The 17,887-nt window shown below is 38.9% G+C and overlaps 1 protein-coding gene across 13 annotated transcripts in view; it reads right to left on the reverse strand.

The window, feature by feature from the left end:
• The window catches only part of EML6 (EMAP like 6), a 95,280-nt gene that overhangs the window by 56,195 nt on the left and 21,198 nt on the right, over positions 1–17,887 (reverse strand). For all 13 annotated transcript variants that reach the window (XR_010989153.1, XR_010989152.1, XR_010989154.1 and 10 more), the window contains exons 2-7: positions 14,893–15,052; positions 10,719–10,817; positions 7,346–7,414; positions 4,123–4,308; positions 2,203–2,338; positions 568–769 (exon numbers count right to left, since the gene is read on the reverse strand). Coding sequence is in view for 9 of the 13 variants with exons in the window: in XM_068153307.1 (XP_068009408.1) it covers positions 568–769; positions 2,203–2,338; positions 4,123–4,308; positions 7,346–7,414; positions 10,719–10,817; positions 14,893–15,052 (852 nt within the window). In the remaining 4 variants the exon portion in view is untranslated. The remainder of the gene's footprint in view (positions 1–567; positions 770–2,202; positions 2,339–4,122; positions 4,309–7,345; positions 7,415–10,718; positions 10,818–14,892; positions 15,053–17,887) is intronic.

Below are 17,887 nucleotides of genomic sequence, written 5' to 3' on the forward strand. Positions count from 1 at the left end.
TCCATTTGCCAAATTTTAACAAGGACAGGGAAGAAACATCCTTGACTTTGTGACAACTTCTACAAATACATGTACAGAACTTCAGATCCCTGCTACACAGGCTTGAGGCACAAGGGCTTCAACCAAATGTCTGAAAAATCTTTTTCACTACGGTAAACTCATTGCCTGGCATTTTAACTGAATTGCTTTTAGATCAGATTTTCTAAACACTCAAGGCTGAGGCAGATTCCTGCTGTGTAAGAATATGGCCAAAGGTTTTAGGTTCATTGCATAGTATTAACAGAAGTATGAGGTGACTATTCTCCATTTAGATACCTGCATCTGCTGTTCAGAGCTGTAATGAATTAGCACTTAAAGCAGAGTCTATAAATCCACATACTCTGAACACAAATTCTTGTTTCTTTTACATGATGTGTGGAGCCAGAAGAGAAAAAACAAAGCAGCTAAGAAAAACATGGAAAGCCAGTTGTCTTAATGGAGTCTTAACATAATGCCAGAAAAGAAATACATTACAAATTAATGTGAACAAAAATGAAGTGACAATAAATAAGTAAGACCTAGCCTTACCGTACAGATCGATCATCACTGCCTGTGACTGCTAAGGGTTTCTTTGGATGGACCGCCAGGGCCCAGAGCTCCCCTTCACAATGACCCTGCATGATCAGCATGGGTTTATCTCGCTCTCTTACTAGCACCTCAAATATTTCACTGTCCTGTGTCCCTGCTAAAAGTCTGTCTGCTTTCCAACAGACACTTCGGATGGACAGACCTGACAGGAGACAGAATGATCTTAGATTAATGGCAATCACAAGTGATATAGTAAAGCTCGTTAACACTTCAAGAGTTAATTTATGACAGCTGTTGCTACTGAAGCCTTCTACTACATCAGAACTGATTAAAAATCAAAACAGTTCTGTAAATTATCTGCATTTGACAGAAAAGGAGAAGGCTCAATTCTAGGAAACACCGTGTGTTTAACATTCCTGCTACCAGTTTTTGAAAGAAATATCTAGGTGCTTTCTGCAGCCAGGACACGTTTATGAATACATGATGGCTCTGTAATATTATCATTTTAAAGAAGATAACTACATAGAAGATAACTACAGTTTATTAAAAGTAACTGAAGCCATAAAGCCTGTTTTACTTTAAGTGTGGGCATGTCCCAAGCAGCACTAAGAGCAAAAACTGAGTGCTACTCTGGCCTCACAAATGTGAGGGATAAAGCTCTTTCTCAGGATCACTTCACAAGAAAGAGTGAAGCTGAAGATGTAGGTATTGTGTGAAGCACTGTTTTCTCTGTGCAGCACTTCACATTTATTATTTCATTAGTAATGGACTGGTATGCAAGTCTAGTATTGGCTAGAATGACCTAACCCACATGTACAGGCTTATTTCTCCACAAGTTTAAAAATGCATTTCTAAATTGATTGAAAGTGCTGCCAATGGCCAGAAGGTACTGCTATGGTTTTCTAGAAAGGAATATTAAACATATGATTCTGGCCATTAAAAAAGCCCTCAAAGTCGGAACTACCGAGCAAAGGGACTACTGGTTGGATGTTTTTGACTTTTTTTGATGGCTAAATTGCATGAGTTTACACACAATGGATGTGTAGAATTCCCAGAAGACTAAGATGGTTTAGTTGTTTAGGTGGGTTGGATTGGTTGATGGGTTGGACGCGATGATCTTGAAGGTCTCTTCCAAACTGGTCTATTCTATTCTAAGATCTTGATAAAGTGTACATCGAGTGTTTGATCATAAAGTGACCATTGGAAGTGCAATGAGATTCAACAAATTTGATGGTCAAGAGTTTAATAACATTTTCACTATTAACTATGCCATGTGCTAATATTCCAAATCAACCTAATGGGCTGCTTAGATGCTCAGCGTCTTTGAATACCAGGCTCCAGAAATCTCAAATGACTTGTGAGTAATTAATTGTATTAAAGGTTGGCTAACTTTTTGTGTTTAATTAGGTTTTATTTATCTACTGTTTGGATAGTGAGGAGCAGCAGTTTATACTATGAAAGGGGGAAAACTCTTCAGGCTATATCATTGTCGGAGGAAAAAGGGAATACCCATTTCAAAAGTCAACAGTCAAAAAAGCCAACACAGCAGTATCCAGACATTTATGCTTCAGATGAAATTGGCTCATAATCCATTACTCAGATGTGTGGAAAACCATTAAAATAACAGCTCATTACCTTTGTATCCTTGTTCAGTCTCCCTGAGATCAATTTTAGTAATTGGTTTGAAATCAGTGTCCCATAACCGAATGCAACCGTCTCTCCCTCCAGTGGCAAAACCTTCCTCACAAGCATACATACTAAAAATTCCAGCCTGTTAACCAATAGCATAACAAGTCATAAAGTTCTTTACAATAGGTTCAAACACACAAAGTAAATATTTTTTAACAGACTCTTGTTAAAGGCTAGAAACTGCCAGGCAGTTAAATATTGTCCATCCAGAAAGCAAAGCAGCAAGCACATGGGGATATTTTTATTTCAAATAGCTGCAATACAGCCTATATGCAGATCTTTAAGTTTGGTTAAGCTATCACTACAAGAACTATTAAACAAATCAGAGAACACTTAAAATAAATAGTTACACAGAATCAACAAAAACAAGCAAACAAGCAATACAAATATTCTTACAGATGCGGAGATGACTAAGACATTCTTTCATGAATTCCAATTCATCATTTGGAATCTGACAGGAACTGAAAGAGTGTCAATTCATTCTCTTTGTTGAAAGATAAACTTCTATCACAGTTTGAACTTCCTCTTCTTGTTTTAAAGTGCCTCATCATTAATGACTGTGCTGTGCTACGCTGCAATAACTTGTGGAATGCAAGCTGATTCAGTACTTTAGGAAAACTTCTCAGTTAAGATACAAGTTGAAATGCATGGACATCAGTACAACCAAAAGAAGACCTGTTTTCAAAGTGGCCTCGTTCAATGTTTCAAATTAACTTTTATGATAATTACATGGACATTAGAAATTGGGCAAGAGAATGTACATTAGCCATAGCAAACCCCATCATTTACAGAACACATTATATAGAAATATTGTATTTAATCATTCTAGGGAATCTAAATAGAATAATGCAAACAAAATTCTCCAAGAGTTTTTGACAAAGATATATCCAAATTATTGCAACTGCACATAACCACAACCTGGCAACTACACAGTAGTATCACAGGTAAGGGGTCCCACTAATTTCAGTCTGACTGCTTTGATAAATTAGTGATTACTTCTATAAGTGACTACTCTCCCACACACTTAGAACTCAGTTGAAGAGCTACTATGAATCTTTATGCACTGCGAGCATAACTGATTTTGGGAGGCCAGGAAAAGCTGCTAAGTTTGCAGGATTTTTGCTAGAAGGTTTCTCGAAAACAAAATACAGTGATGACTGTTAGATTTCAAACCACTTTTCTAAGGAAAATACTGTTTCTTTTTTACCAGAAAACCTGTACTAGAATGCCAGTAGCCACAATCATATTCCAAACAGGAGTAGCTCTCAAATACACTTGAAGCAAGACATGAAAATCTTGATGTGCCTTTGATGCAGCAACAGAGACATACATTTATTATATTACAGTGGTCTAACATGATCCTTTATGTTCCCCTTTCTTCCTGTAATTGTAAGTGCTCCAAGTTAGATGGTGTTGTTATGGAGCCAATGGGAGTAAAATTGCCGAGGAATAGGGTCAGAATGCAATTCAGAGATTAACCAGGTTTACTCCACATTGAAGCTTCAATGAAAAGTCAGTCTTCAGCGTTGTGAACTTTAATGCTAAAATGCTATTCAAAGTAAGATTATTTGCTTACTGACTATCTTAAAGTAAACTGATCAAAACTTCAGGCTTAGAAACTTCACTTTAGATTTAGTGTGCTTTGTCATATCAACGCTATGAATATCAGTTCCGTCATTATCTGTTCAGCAGCTAGCATCTATTGATAACATGTAAACAAACTATACACTTACATCTAAGTTCTTAGTTGATGAACAGTCTTAGACATAACTGAAACAGTAGAAGATCTTTGTGGATAAATGTTTGAGAAGTTTTCTAGTTCAATGAGCAGTTAATTTCAGCAAAGGCATTAAAAACACAACTTACACTATGTGCTGCTTGAATTGTGCGGACTAAGTTTAGCCCTTTCCATACATAGATGTCTCCATTTAAAGCACCAGAGTATGTGATATCTTCTTTTGCACATGCTAAACAAAGGATGGTTTGGAGATCTCCTGTTTTACCAAATATTCCTCGCTTTGCTGTCAGTGCATTTCCACACAGTGTCCAAAACTGAAATGGAAATGGCATATTAGGAAAGCAATCTTTTTCCCCCCCCCGTATTAGTTTGCAGATCTCACTGATGTACATCCACAAAGAACAGTGTCTGAACAGACACTTAAGTGACTCCTGTTACCAGAATGCCCATTACTCCAAAACCTGCCCATTTACCGAGGAAACCCCAGGCAAATATAGTAAGTGTGAGAGCAAAACAAAATGATCAAACTGTTTGAGAAAGTGAGGCATGATTCTGACTCACTACTGCTACACTACCCATGCTCATCAGCTCACTATCTTTTGCTGGGTGATACATTAAAGCCAGGAATATCCCAGGAACATCCCACTTCTCTTGTCTGCAAATCTTATATACAGCTACAGTTCTAAGTAATAAAATACTTGATCTTTAGGATCTCATGTTCCTGGAGTAGACATTTCTGCCCTATTCCAGTGCACTGAAACATATATGTCCCTCAAATTTACTGAGAAACCATCTGTTGGATAAAGACTGCAAATGCTTGTATATGAAAAAACTCTGACTATGAGAGCAGACACAGAAATATTCTGCAAAAGAGAATTTAAGACTCTCTGGTGTAGGTCAAGAGAACACAAAGTTTGTCCTATAAGTGTGTCTGCAGTGGTGGGCTTTAGGGGAAGGCAGAACAAATAATTTCAACTAGATGTGCAAGAGAAGTGCTGAATATGCAGGCCTGCCAGGACTAGGATGTTCTGGGCACAGGCAAAATCAGAACACTAAATCCATGTAGTGTACCACAGTCCTGAATGGACTTGCCAGCTCAGGTCTTTATTAGTTGAGGCATGCTGGCCTGCATCAGGAATAGTGTGACCAGCATGAATAGGGAAGGGATAGTGTCCCTGAATTCAGCATTGGTGAGACCACATCTCAACTACTGTGCTCTGTTTTGGATCCCTCACTGCAAGAAAGATACTGAGTTGCTGCAGTGTGTCTGGAGAAGGGCAATAAAGCTGGGGAAGGGGCTAGAGAACTAATCTTAGAAGGAACGGCTGAGGGAACTGCAAGTTTTTAAGTTGCTCTCTACAACTACCTGAAAGGAGATTGGAATGAGGTGAAGGTCAGTCTCTTCTTTCTAGTATCAGGTGATAGGACAAGAGGGAATGGCCTGAAATTTTGCCAGGGGAAGTTTAGATGGGATATATTAAAAACAAAAAAGGAAAAAAAAAAAAAAAAAAAAGGAAAAAGTGGTCAGGCACTGGAGGAGGTTACCCTGGGAGGTGGTGGAGTCACCTTCCCTGGAGGTGTTCAAGTAATGTATGGCACTTTGGAACATGGTACAATAGCCATGGTGGTGTTAGATCAACAGTTGGACTCGATGATCTTAGAGGTCTTTTCCAACCAAAACAGTTCTGCAATTCCATGATTTGTGCTCTGTGATCCATTGCCACCAGAGAGCCCCCTTGAAAGACCAAACAGGCAGAGTGAAGTGTCTAACAGAGATACATAATGTCTATCTCACTCCCACTACAGGCCTACACCTTTTAGTGGCTACATGCCAATGTGTCATAATTTTTGGACTTACTCCTGTAAAATCCCTATAAAGCTGAATTCCAGAAAATCCTTGAGTCAAGGATTTTTATTTCACATCCTTCTCTATTTCTAATTCAATTATATCTTCCCTTTGCCTCTTCACATAAGCCAATTTATGAGAAGGCAGTGGGAATACTTCCCCCAGGGCTTTCAGTCTGTGAGGAATGCATTTATCATCATCACTTCTGGTTAACTGTAGAAGGGCAGGAAGGTAGACAGCAGGGTTAGAAAATGGATGGAGGAGGATCTTGAGCTCAGTGTGAGATTCCTTAGCTCCTAGACTTTACCACAGCTTCTAGTATCTTCCTGGCCAAATGAGCCAATAGAGTGGAAATGCTAAAGGAATAAATGGCACTATTCCCAAGTATTAATCCCAGTTCTCATAGTGATACAATTACTTTAGGGTTGTTCCTTTCCTTTGTAGCAAGTTAGAGTAATTATCTCATTCCCAAAGCCTACAGACAGGTACACAGACTACTGTTTGAGCACCACTGCAGGGCAATGTCTAATCATTTCCCCTCCACATTTTTCCCCCCTGGCATGCCTCTGTCAATGTGCATTTGCTTTTCCTGGCATTATGTATGTTCAGGGTAATTTCAGCCACTTTAAACAGAATACAGGTGCCAAACAAGGATAGGTTTTGGGCAACAGCTTGCAGAATACAACAGATGGTATCACTGCTGTCAACCATCCAGTTTGAAAGTAGTGGTGGTTTTAAGGGCACAAGCTTCTCAATAACCTGAACGAGCGATATTAATTGTTTTCCTAAACTTCTAGTTAAAGCATTTCCCACCTCAGTCATGTGAAATAATTGCCATCTGTTGGGAACACGTTTGATGAGAAAGAAGAAAACCAGAAACCTGCAGAGAATATTGGCAAACAGAAGGATTTCTTTCTAAGATTTTCACAGACAAGAAAGTGTTTTATACTAAACTTTTACCATATGTCTAGGTTCATATTTAAATCACCTCCACAAAAGGTGACATGGAGGGAGCAAGTAGTGAGGCACAAGAGCTTTCATCTGTTCGTCTCTGCATGCCTTGTATACCTTCTCTGTGGTGTTCCTACAACTGCTGGTAGCGTGACAGGCCAAACAGCAGTTCATTCAATTAGTACTTTTAACTTAGTTCCTCTTACAATTCTTCAGTGACCCTTTGGGATTCTTGATGAGAGAAATCACTAAAGGCTGAGACAATTAAGAAACAATTTAGGTGGAATGGAGAGGACAGAGAATCCAAAAATTACAAGTACACAATGATGAAAATTACTCCAAATGATCTTCCTGACTTGTTAAGTGGATCTACACCTTAGCCACTGCTGAGTCTCTAAATAAGCTTCAAACAAAAAAGGCTTTGCTGAAATGTTACAAAAATAAAGGCAGAAAAATACAAACTATCCTACATTTAAAGCCTTCATTATCTAAGAGGACACATTTCTATTGGGACTTTCTTGTACTTTTTAAACAAGTAAACAAAAGCTATTTACCTTTATGTGTTTTACTCCACAGCTGACAATTCTATTTGGCTGATATTGATCCCAGGAAATATCAAATATCTGTTAAGAAATACAGTAAGGTGATATTTTAAGTTACACAGTAATTACATCTAGGCTCAGTTCACTGTTACCAATTTTTAGACATTATTTCTGTTGCAATATATTACTTAAAGTGAAAGGACACTACTTAGGTAAATTTGGAACTCTTTGTAAACAGAGATATAGGCAAATATGCAGTTTTCCTCACATGTTTCTGTCAACACACCTCACTCCTGCCTTCACACTACCAATATATTTCAGCTCCAAGATATCACTGAATAAACAGTATTTACTGTGTTAAATACAGTGGGAATGATGACGTAAGCTACTCTTCCTCAACTTTAGGTATGGATAGGATAGGATAGGATAGGATAGACCAGACCAGGTTGGAAGAGACCTTTGAGATCGAGTTCAACGTATCACCCAACACTATCTAATCAATTAAACCATGGCATCAAGCACCCCATCAAATCTCTTCTTAAACACCTCCAGTGATGGTGACTCCACCACCTCCCTGGGCAGCACATTCCAAAGGCAAATCACTCTCTCTGTGAAGAACTTCTTCCTAACATCCAGTCTAAACCTTCCCTGGCACAGCTTGAGACTGTGTCCTCTTGTTCTGGTGCTGGTTGCCTGGGAGAAGAGACCAACCCCCACCTGCCTACAATCTCCCTTCAGGTAGTTGTAGAGAGCAAGAAGGTCACCCCTGAGCCTCCTCTTCTCCAGGTTAAGCAACCCCAGCTCCCTCAGCCTCTCCTCATAGGTTTTCTGCTCCAAACCCCTCCCCAGCTTCGTTGCCCTACCCTGGACACATTCCAGCAAGTCAACATCTTTCCTAAACTGAGGGGCCCAGAACTGGACACAGGACTCGAGGTGTGGCCTAACCAGTGCAGTGTACAGGGGCAGAATGACCTCCCTGCTCCTGCTGGCCACACTGTTACTGATACAGGCCAGGATGCCATTGGCCTTCTTGGCCACCTGGGCACACTGCAGGCTCATGTTCAGCCTACTGTCAACCCTAGGTCCCTTTCTGCCTGGCTGCCCTCTAGCCACTCTGACCCAGCCTATAGCACTGCATGGGGTTGTTGTGGCCAATGTGTAGAACCCAGCACTTAGATGTGTTAAATCTCATGCCCTTGGACTCTGCCCATCTGTCCAGCCTGTCGAGGTCCCTCTGCAGAGCTCTCCTACCCTCTAACAGATCCACACCTCCCCCCAGCTTGGTGTCATCTGCAAACTTACTGATGATGGACTCAGTCCCCTCGCCCAGGTCATCAATAAAGATATTAAAGAGCATGGGGCCCAGCACTGATCCCTGGGGGACACCACTAGTGACAGCTGGATGTGGCACCACTTTCCGGGCTCAGCCCTCCAGCCAGTTCCTGACCCAGCATAGAGTGCTGCTGTCCAAGCCTTGAGCTTGGACCTGGGGGAAGGTCCTGGGCAACATATGGGGTCCTCTGTTTCCCTCAGGAGGGAATCACCAATAACAATAACCTTCCTCTTTTTTTTGAGGGAACAAGTCCTGATGCTGGGGGCAGGCTGTTTTGCCTTAGGCAACACCTCAGATGGTGTGTCCTCTGGCATCAGAATCACCTCATCCTCAACTTCCAGTGCCCCATATTTGTTTTGCAAGGGCAGAGGGGAAGGGGAGGGAGGAAAGACGGGTACGCTTGTCTGTATAATTTTAGATAAAAGATACAGTATGTAATTTAACCTGATTACCAAAAGGCTCCAGTGACAAAATAGGTGAATATCATTCACCTGACATAATCTACAGAGTTCAAATTAAATTCATTTTGATAATTTTTGCATTTATAACAATACACATCAAAAACTGAAGTATCAGATCCTATGTAACTCACCAGCAGAAATTTACAGTGTGTTCTAGGACTATGGGAATATACCCAATGAAAAATACTGTATGAAGTTTGGAAACAAAAGGTTTATATTGTTGAAAATCTGGGCCACAATGCAGCATTTTTAGAGTTTTTATTTCTGGCATTCAGCTTTTCAGTGTACAAGCTAAAAACCACAGAGGTTACCACAGTCATTAGTTCCCTTGGAAAACATGTCTGTAGAGAAAGACAGTGGGTCATTTTGCTGCTTTTAGCTCTTCAGCTGTTAAGAATAAATCAGAAGAGAATTTCAGATTGCTTTATCCAAACGTATTAACTTAAGCTTATCCATCACTCATTTTATACACAAGGAAGGACTGCCTTCCTGCAAAGTATTTATCTTCTTTATAACCATTAGGATTTACAGTACTTCAAGTACTATTTAAATGTTGTTAGAACACACAAGATATGTCACCTACAGAAATGCTTCATAATTTCTGAAGAATAAAACATCAGAATTTGTGGCCAGATTAGATATGCATCATTTCCCACCCCCTCTTCGGAGCAAAATCTCCTTTTTTTGGGTTGTGAAAGTCTACTAGGACTAAGATTTTAGTACTTCTCGCCTGTCTTGGAGTCTTCTGCTAATTCAGAACCTGATCTTGTCAGTAACAAAACTTCTACTGATGTAACTAGGAAGTGAATCACTTCTAAAAGAGAAATTTGAATAACAAATAAGAATCTGTTGAGTTGTGAACACTGCAAGTAAAACTACCAGATTCATTTAGATGATACAAGATCCAGACAGACTGTATGTACACAAACTAAGGGTTTAGTCTGCTGCTTTGCATACATAAATACTCAAAAAAAGCCTCAATATCATAAATTCTAACACATTATAATATGGATAAAAGTTGTCAGCATGTGTTCATAACTTATTTTAATGTATGCATTCTTGTGCATATACATGTTGGGGAGTTACTTTGCTTGTTATAAACCAGTTTAATCCTAATCCTGAATGGTGTTGTAAACTCAAACCTGTTCAGTTCTCATATTTACTGAAGTTAATAGATACAAAAAGGGATACTTACCCTAATTATGTTACTTCTACAGGTAATTGTTTTCCAAATAGAAGGTACATAATTAACATTCCCCTCAGGACAAACTGTCTTTTAGACATATTCAGAAAGAACATTCACATCTCATATGAAGAGCTGTAAATCATCCTAATCAGTGTGTACTTACAAAGCATTTCCTCCTAGGCTTACTAGAGTCAGCTCAAGAATCCATCACGCACTTTATTTCTTAACAGTGCTTTGTTTTATGGCTGGCAGAATGAGAATAAATAAATACTTTGTTTATTGTTTCAAAAGCTGGGAAGAATGATCAAAATTATCTTTGCATTAACCTAATATTAAAACAAAAATTAAAAAAAAAACATTTGCAACTCCTAAAAAAAAAAATCAATAAACCTTTCACACAATTACCCTGTCTGAATGACCAGTAGCTGTTGCCAGTAGTTTTCCTCTCTTCCAGTCCCAAATGCACACTGTATTTCTGGCATCCAGTCCCACTGAAGCTAAACGCTAAGGAAGAACAACAGTGATCCAGTTAACAGAAAAGTAAGTCCAAAACCAATTTATTATAGTTCAGATGATTATGTTTACAAATTGATTTCCCCACATGAGACTTGTGTTTGAACAGCACTGCAAAGGCACCATCATATCCACTGATCCATACTACCTGTCCCTTCTTCTCATTGTCCTCTCAACTTCTTGTGATGAGGAATTAACGGTCCCGCTGAAGCCCCTAAGCATTTTGCCCTGCTACAGGAAAGACTTTATTTCAAGAACATGTAATAAATGAAACCTTTATTTTGGCCTCAGAGATATGGATTAGTAGGTGAACCATCTGATCTAAACACATGTATGTTTCAGAGACTACAATGAACAGGTCTTTTCCTTGAAGATTTGCCGCAAGAAGATGACTTGAAAACTGAATCTCTTCAATTGAATATCCTCTAAAGAAATGTCACCTGGGTTTTGGCTCAAATCATTTAAAGTGTGATGACTTCTACAATACCACAAGTGAGGTAGCAAAGAAAACAAGTATATTGAAAATGCTAAATTAGAAAGATACTAATTGCAGTAAGGCTAATACTAATTGTGGTAAGGTTATCAACTACTGTACAACAGAGAGAATAAATCACTGTTCACAAACAAACAGAAGGCTCCAGTTTTCATTTAGTTACAAAATAATTCAGAGACAAGTACTCTGCACCTTTACAGACCATGTGTAAGCATAAAACCATGGACTACAGGAACTTGCAAGACGCCAAGTGACTGAAAAGCTGGATTATGCTATGATACATCAAAATCTGTCTGAAGACTTTACTTAAATCTGTCTCAGATGTGCACTGAATGTCTGCATTTAGTCTAGGATGACATGCTGGATTATTAGAAGGAAGGAAAAAGAAAACTACATATGGGAACATCAAAACATTTTTTTTCAGAAAGGACTATTATCATAGCAAAAAGAGTTTTACTTGCCCTTGAGCAATCTACACCTATCCAGGTCTTCAGAAGTACTGATCAGAAAGAATGCAAGGTATTTTTCATGGCACCTTCACTGATTATGACTTTTTCTTACCTTTCTGATACTCATCTCTTCACCGTGGAAACCCTGGCAGTATTTACAGTACCTTAGATTCATGATGTGAACAACATCAGACCAGAACTGTAACTACCAGCCAGGGAATCACGAGTAGTGGTGTAGATGGACAGTGAAAGTACTAAGGGAAATGAAGACGTATTTTCTACTTTCTTTTCCCATAGGTCTACTATGGAAGGCCTCCTGTTAGCAGAAAAGTGATAGATGCTGAATTTCCATTTTGGATGAAACACTTCCACTTTTAGTCCTTCTTCTGGAAGATAATTTGACAGAATTCTGTTCAAAGAATTCACAGAAGTAGCAGAAGAAAATACCTGCCAAGCAGCTTATGCACATAATGAAACAATTCTGTTTAAGTCTACACAGATTTAGAAGAGCTGGCTAATGAAGCCTGCTGCTGCCTCATGTCAAACAGAAATGCATGGGTATATTATGGCAGGGCTCTCCATTTCATTAAAAACATAAACAAATCTGTTTTAGAAAGAACACAAAAAGGGTTAATCTAAAATACTCAGAACAGAAATTGAGCTGGATATTAGCAAAATACTTCAATAGAAAGGACATCATCTTTGCAGGGAATTCTGTGAAAGAAAGATGTTAGTATTCTTAAGGAGCCACTGTAATTAACTCTCAACGCTCACTTTTTGTTACCCAGTTTGTGGTACATTATGCCTGGGAAGCACTACAGAGACAACTAAGATGCCTCCATGATGTGTCAGCTGAAGTCCAGCACGAAGTAATATTTCAGAACCAATTCACTGGAATGCCTGGAACAGGTACCACATTGCTTCTGGTTCAAGAAGAGCTAATTCACTTGGCTAACATGTAGACGCACTGTCATTATCATGAGACCCATGCTAAATCTGCATTCTGGAGCTGCACAACACTCAACACAGCAGCTATGCTTGGAACCAGAAGCTGTGCACCAGAAGCTGACTTTATGGGAAGAGGGAACAGCTGACAGAGTTAGTGAGGAAAATAATACATTTCTGATTGCATCTATACCTTAGGGGATTGTTGAATTTATCTGTGTTTTGTGGCTAACATCTCTCTTGGGTATTGATAAACATTCAATATGAAGGAATTACAAGTAGGCATTAGAAGGAAAGGTGCAAGTAATGTATGCAGAGTCTGCTTTGTCCTATCCCAAGATACCAACTCCCTTGGGGCATGCTGACTAAAACTGAAACTGCTAGCAGCTCTGTATTCCAAATACTTAGTCTTTCTGCCATGCCCTTTACTTTTGGCTCAGTACAGCAGCTTCATCTGCAAAGCCAGAAAGAGCAGCAAAAAGCCAAGATACATTAACCATATTTATGTTTTTCAGCTTGGTCCCTCTCCAAATATAAAAGCATTCTGTGCAAATTTTTATTTCCAGCACTTCCAGAAACAGAAGGTTACTGTTCTGCAAGGTCAACCCAGCCCTAAGTTCAGGTTTCAATTACAGAAAGCACCCACCAGGATTTTCAGAAGAGCCTCTACATTTAACTCACCCAGGCTCAGCTCTTTGGTGTTTTCCCATTAAGGTGCTTAAACAGGCTTTAAAAATAGTTTATGCACTGATCTTGCAAAGTTAAAAATGAGATACAATTTTAAGAACAGGTATTTCTGAATTAATAATAAATGTTAGCATATTATAGCATTCAAAATTTTGTTCTATGGATTTAGGGGTTCTCATGAGATTTTTCCATTTATTCCACAATTCCCAGGAACACCTCTTTCTTTAATCAGAATCAACTCATGAGATTTCAGAGGAAATGGCTTTACTTTAAGCAATCTCAAAGAAGATGGTTGAAAACCAGGCTTAAAATAGAAAGCTGGTTCAAATTTTTAATGAGGAAACATAGTGCTGTTTAGTAATTCCAGTTATCCAATGGTTTTAAAAACTGTTAAAGGCAATTGCTTATGCTGGTATCCTTCGGTTTGATCTTTAAATGGAATACAAGAGCAATAAAAAGTAATTTTTCTTCATGTGAAAATCCATTTTATGCACTATATGGCCAGCTCTAATCTCAGAAAGATTAATAACAACAGTATGTGGTCAGCTTCAAGGGCAGCTAGGCAAAGGATAATAAAGCACTTCTCAACAGACAGCTAACCACCTAGTACATGATTTTAAGAAAATCTAGTTCTGACCCACTGGGATTCAATTGTGATGTGACAAGAAATACAAACCCCAGAAAGGATCTGTGTAAGAATCAAGATATCAGCTAATCTAAGCATTCCTGAAAACACTTTAGCAAGAAGCTATAAAGTATGACCACAAGGTTACATCAGAAAACACATTTGGATATCAATGCAAAAATCGCACAGATAGTTTTAGTACTACCTATGAATGTGAAATATTCCTCATCTACAATTCTACATGAACTGTAGATCTATTCTGTTTGTACTTCATTCACAGCAAAATGCTTTTAATAGTGTGCACCCAGGGGAAAACCAAAATAAAAACCAGGGTTTAGATGTGAGCAACCCACTGTTTATTTTTTATGTTTTAAATTTGGTCTAGGAATACCAGATAATCAAAGCACATTGTACAAAGTCACACACTTTATGTCCTAACCCTGTTATTACATTAAATTGGCTGTCCACCCCAGCCAATGAACCTCTCCTACCAGTGAGATTACTGCAGCTCCTTTGCCAAGAAAGCTATGCAATTGTGAGGACTTTGCCGGGAAGTGATCTCCATATGCAATAGGTGACAAGTATGTGGTGAAGCTATCACTCTGAAGCCACAGAGGGTCATTTCTTTTGTGATTATTAGTCCTACACCCAATGCCTCAACTTGAATGCTAGGCTGCAATTTTAATCTCAAAACCAGTTTCTTTGAAAGAACTTTATTTGCAGTCCTATCATTAAAAATCAAGTTGTAATAGGAGTTTCACTACTACAATCGTATAGCTACTTAAACATAAAGTGCTTTACTGTGCACATTTTCTAGAATCAGCAATCAAACTAAACTCCAAACACAAAGAAAGAAGATATACAAACCTGGCCATCTGAATCGAAAGCTAAGCAGGCAACTCCATGTGTATGTGCGTCCTTAAGAACAGACACAGTCTGTACACGGTAGGAATCCCATATGCAAATGTAAGGCTCCTTCCCGACCTGCCCTGTAGCCACTAAAGTTTTATCCGGGTGAACTGCGAGGCTGAAACAGAACACAGTTGCAGTTACCATGCAGTTTCTGAATCTGTAGTAGTATAAAATGTAAAAATCAAATAAAACTCCAAACACCTTCAGGCTTTTGTTGTTGTTACTAATGGTTTCAAAACCTTCAGCTCCTTTGGATGCACTGGAACAACCTGCTTTCAAAACTCTGTTTATGCCATTGTTTGCTTAAAGTACTTACCTACATTTTATTTTTTCATATTGGAAGAATTTCTCTTATATGTCAACCATTTCCCAGAACCAAGCAACAGCAGAATTTAAAATAAATATATCTTTTCCTCATCACGCAACAGATTTGCATGGTAACACAAATGACCGCCAGTTAGCAAACTTCACCCCACCTTAACGGGAAGAATGCAGACTACCAGCAGTGACACGGGACCAGAACCTCCTCTTTGCTACCCTTTAACATTTCAAGTATTCTCTTTGACAAAACCCAGAGGATCTAGTTTGGGGTTGCTAATAATAAAAACCCCTCCATAAGGTCACAAAAACAATTCTATATTGTTAGCCAGGAAACAAGTTTGAACATGTCTGAGCATGTGAACTACAGATGGAATAAGGAAACACATCCTATTAATACATTGACATTCATCAGATGGCTTAGGGAAGCTGAATACTTCTATTCCAGAAGTAGGTAACACTAACTATTAAAAAATAGCTATCAAAAATACCTAAGGAAGTTTCACAGAGTATTCAATATTTTTTTCATGTTAAAGAATGATTCATGCAAAAAGAGCAAATTTTAGCACAATGCCCTGTATCACTGTTTTATCTGCTAGTGCACTTGCTCATTCCTCTTTCCCTTCACAGATCTGGACTCTATACTGCACTGGATGTCAACTAGTTCACCTCAATTCAAAACCTATAAAGGACATAATGGATGACTTCACCATGCTTAAGCTGCGATACCTATGATTAAGTTTGAGTATTTTTCCTCAATAATAAGAATCAGAGGGAAAAGATTAATTTGGCTCATCTCTCTCACTGCTAGAACAGAACTGCAGCTTAATTACATTTATCACTGGTTTACAATTTGGGGTTCACATCCCAGAACTTCCCATCTTTTATTTCCATTCCTGGATATAAGGTTAAAAACAAGAACACATTTCCTATAACATAAATGTCTGTACTAAATGTATCTGGTTTTTTGTTTGTTGATTCGCTGAGGGTTTTAATACATGAAGTCAACTAACTGGGGAACTAAAATTAGGCACTAATATCAGTTTTTGGCAGCTCAGTAAACAGTCTGATTCTTCAGAACCACTGAGGACGTTTGTCTCCCGCTAACAGCCTTTACAACACACCATAACAGCCTACGCTCAGTCTGGCTGTCAGATAACCAAGTGTTTATTTTTGGCAGACAGAACAGTGGGTTACAGAGCAAGGAAACAGAGTCCAATTTCACAGACAAATCTTAGTGACTGCTTGATACCTGTATGTGATTTACATGCTTGTTGTGTATTGAAATACAGAACTTGTATGTACAACTATATGCTATACCTGCTGTATAGGTCCCTGCCTGTCTCCAGACTCTCAAGATTTCCTGCTGACACAGGTTCTATGATCTAACTTGCCTTTTCAAGTACCAACTTCATAGTTTGGTGTTTTGAACTGTTAGGTTTATTCAACCTTTCTAACCATCCATCCTATCCAGTGTCTATACCACTTTTAATAATACCACATTGCTATTTGCATCACTGGAAAATGCAGGAATACTATGATATCAATGCAATATGAAAATATGATTAGAATAGTTGAGGCATGCAAACACCTGGAATTTATGGTATAGAATAATATTATTAGGGAATTACTTCCTAGAAACACAAGTCTTTATTATGCAACCAGACAGTTTTCTGCAAGTCACAGGTGACAGGTCTGCAGAACATCTCTTTGAAATGCAATAGGGTACATCAGAGCTGTTGGACTGAAGTGAACAGCTGGACTACTGAAGACTTACTCCTCTGAGCAAGCAATTCATTTCTTCCCTCCCACACTTCTTACTATGCAACTTTTCCTCCCTAAGCCCATACTGCTTTGCTCTGATCATCTACCAGAGTCTGCACACTCTTACCAGCAGATGCACACTTGCAGACCTCAGTATTGAGAATATATAACATTTCCAGTACCTAATGACAACAAAAATAAAGTGGGAAATATAAAATGAAGACTTGCATCTTAAAATTGTGAGCATTTTGTGATGGCTTGTACTTGATGATCTCAAAGGTCTTTTCCAACCTGGTCTATTCTATTTATTCTATTCCCCTTAAATACAAGTCAGTTTCTGTGTTTTGCCCATAAGCACTTGATACAAACCATACAAACAATGGCTTTAATCTCAAGGAGCAGTGAGAGCAGCACTGCTCCACGAGGAAAGCTGAGCAGGACAGCCATGGTGAAGGCAGTATCCTCACTGCAGTCCCACAAGATTTAAGTATGATGGGCAGAAGTGGAGGCTCTCTTGCTAAAGAGTTGGAGTGGAAATGGAAAGGATAAAAGTAGCAGAAACTTCTGCTGGTACTGCTTGCTGCTAGTGGCAGTCAATTCCCTACATGACTCAACCTTTTCTCTGTGGGAAGAGCAATAGGAGCAGATGCACATGGAGGGTAAGCGGCAGTGATCAACTGCTCTGGAAGTGCACGTTCTCTCCCTGCCAGGGAAGGTAAAGAAAGCAAGGGGATTTTTGGCAGCCTGCTCTTCTGAGCAGCCAAATGTTTTTGTGAGTGAATAAATCTGTGAATTCCAAAATCACTTTGATGCATTTACAATAAAGGTCTTTAATAAAAGTACCTTGGATAGGCACCCATTTTAAGCA

Source organism: Melanerpes formicivorus, unplaced genomic scaffold (assembly GCF_026170545.1).
Source record: "Melanerpes formicivorus ecotype bairdi unplaced genomic scaffold, bMelFor1.0.p_v2 SCAF_25, whole genome shotgun sequence".
NCBI lineage: Eukaryota > Metazoa > Chordata > Aves > Piciformes > Picidae > Melanerpes > Melanerpes formicivorus.